The sequence below is a fragment of the Meleagris gallopavo genome, chromosome 21, assembly GCF_000146605.3.
Source record: "Meleagris gallopavo isolate NT-WF06-2002-E0010 breed Aviagen turkey brand Nicholas breeding stock chromosome 21, Turkey_5.1, whole genome shotgun sequence".
Lineage (NCBI taxonomy): Eukaryota > Metazoa > Chordata > Aves > Galliformes > Phasianidae > Meleagris > Meleagris gallopavo.
The window spans coordinates 49,462-50,021 of record NC_015031.2 but is presented as its reverse complement, the minus strand read 5'-3'; the positions used below and the strand labels follow the sequence as shown (position 1 = coordinate 50,021).

General features: G+C 57.0%; 1 protein-coding gene across 1 annotated transcript in view; it reads left to right on the top strand.

Annotated features, from left to right (window-relative positions):
- The first annotated feature begins 324 nt into the window (after nucleotides 1–324).
- The window catches only part of LOC100546426 (fibrinogen-like protein 1-like protein), a 4,209-nt gene continuing 3,973 nt past the window's right edge, over nucleotides 325–560 (top strand). The window contains exon 1 of the mRNA XM_010721706.3: nucleotides 325–451. Coding sequence (XP_010720008.2) covers nucleotides 340–451 — 112 coding nt within the window. The 5' untranslated portion in view covers nucleotides 325–339. The remainder of the gene's footprint in view (nucleotides 452–560) is intronic.

Genomic DNA, 560 nt, shown 5'->3' with positions numbered 1-560 from the left:
TGGTGCCAGCAGGTCCTCACCTCAGATACCATATGTCGCTTTGGTGCCAAGGTGTGAGGACATAAAGCAACCAGAGATTGTCCAAAGGAGGGCAACTAGGAGCATGAAGCATCTGGAGAGGCTCCCTGGGTCAGGGAATGCCTTCAAAGGGTTTGGTGTCAAATCCAGTAAGTAATAATGCTCCTTATCTGGAGAATTTGCCAGTTTGGTGGAGTGCAAACATGGGATGCTGGTTGCTGTCTGCTTTAGGATCTCTTATCGCAGAAAGTTGCAGCTGGGGAATGAACAGCGATGCTGACACACGGAGGGCAAACAAACCATCTGTTTCCAGCCGAGTTGATGGTGGAAGGCGGAGCGCTGCCCTCACCCACCGAGCCCCATATAAGCACGCTGCCACCAGGCCAGGCACCCCGGCTTCCCACTCCACAGGGACCCTGCAGCAACATCATGGGTGAGTGCATGCTGGGCGCTGTGTGGATGAGCATCCATCCCCTGCGCCCTGCCTCCTCGGGCTGCTGCCCGCTGCTGGCCCTGGGCTGTGGGTCAGCGCGGTTCCTGCT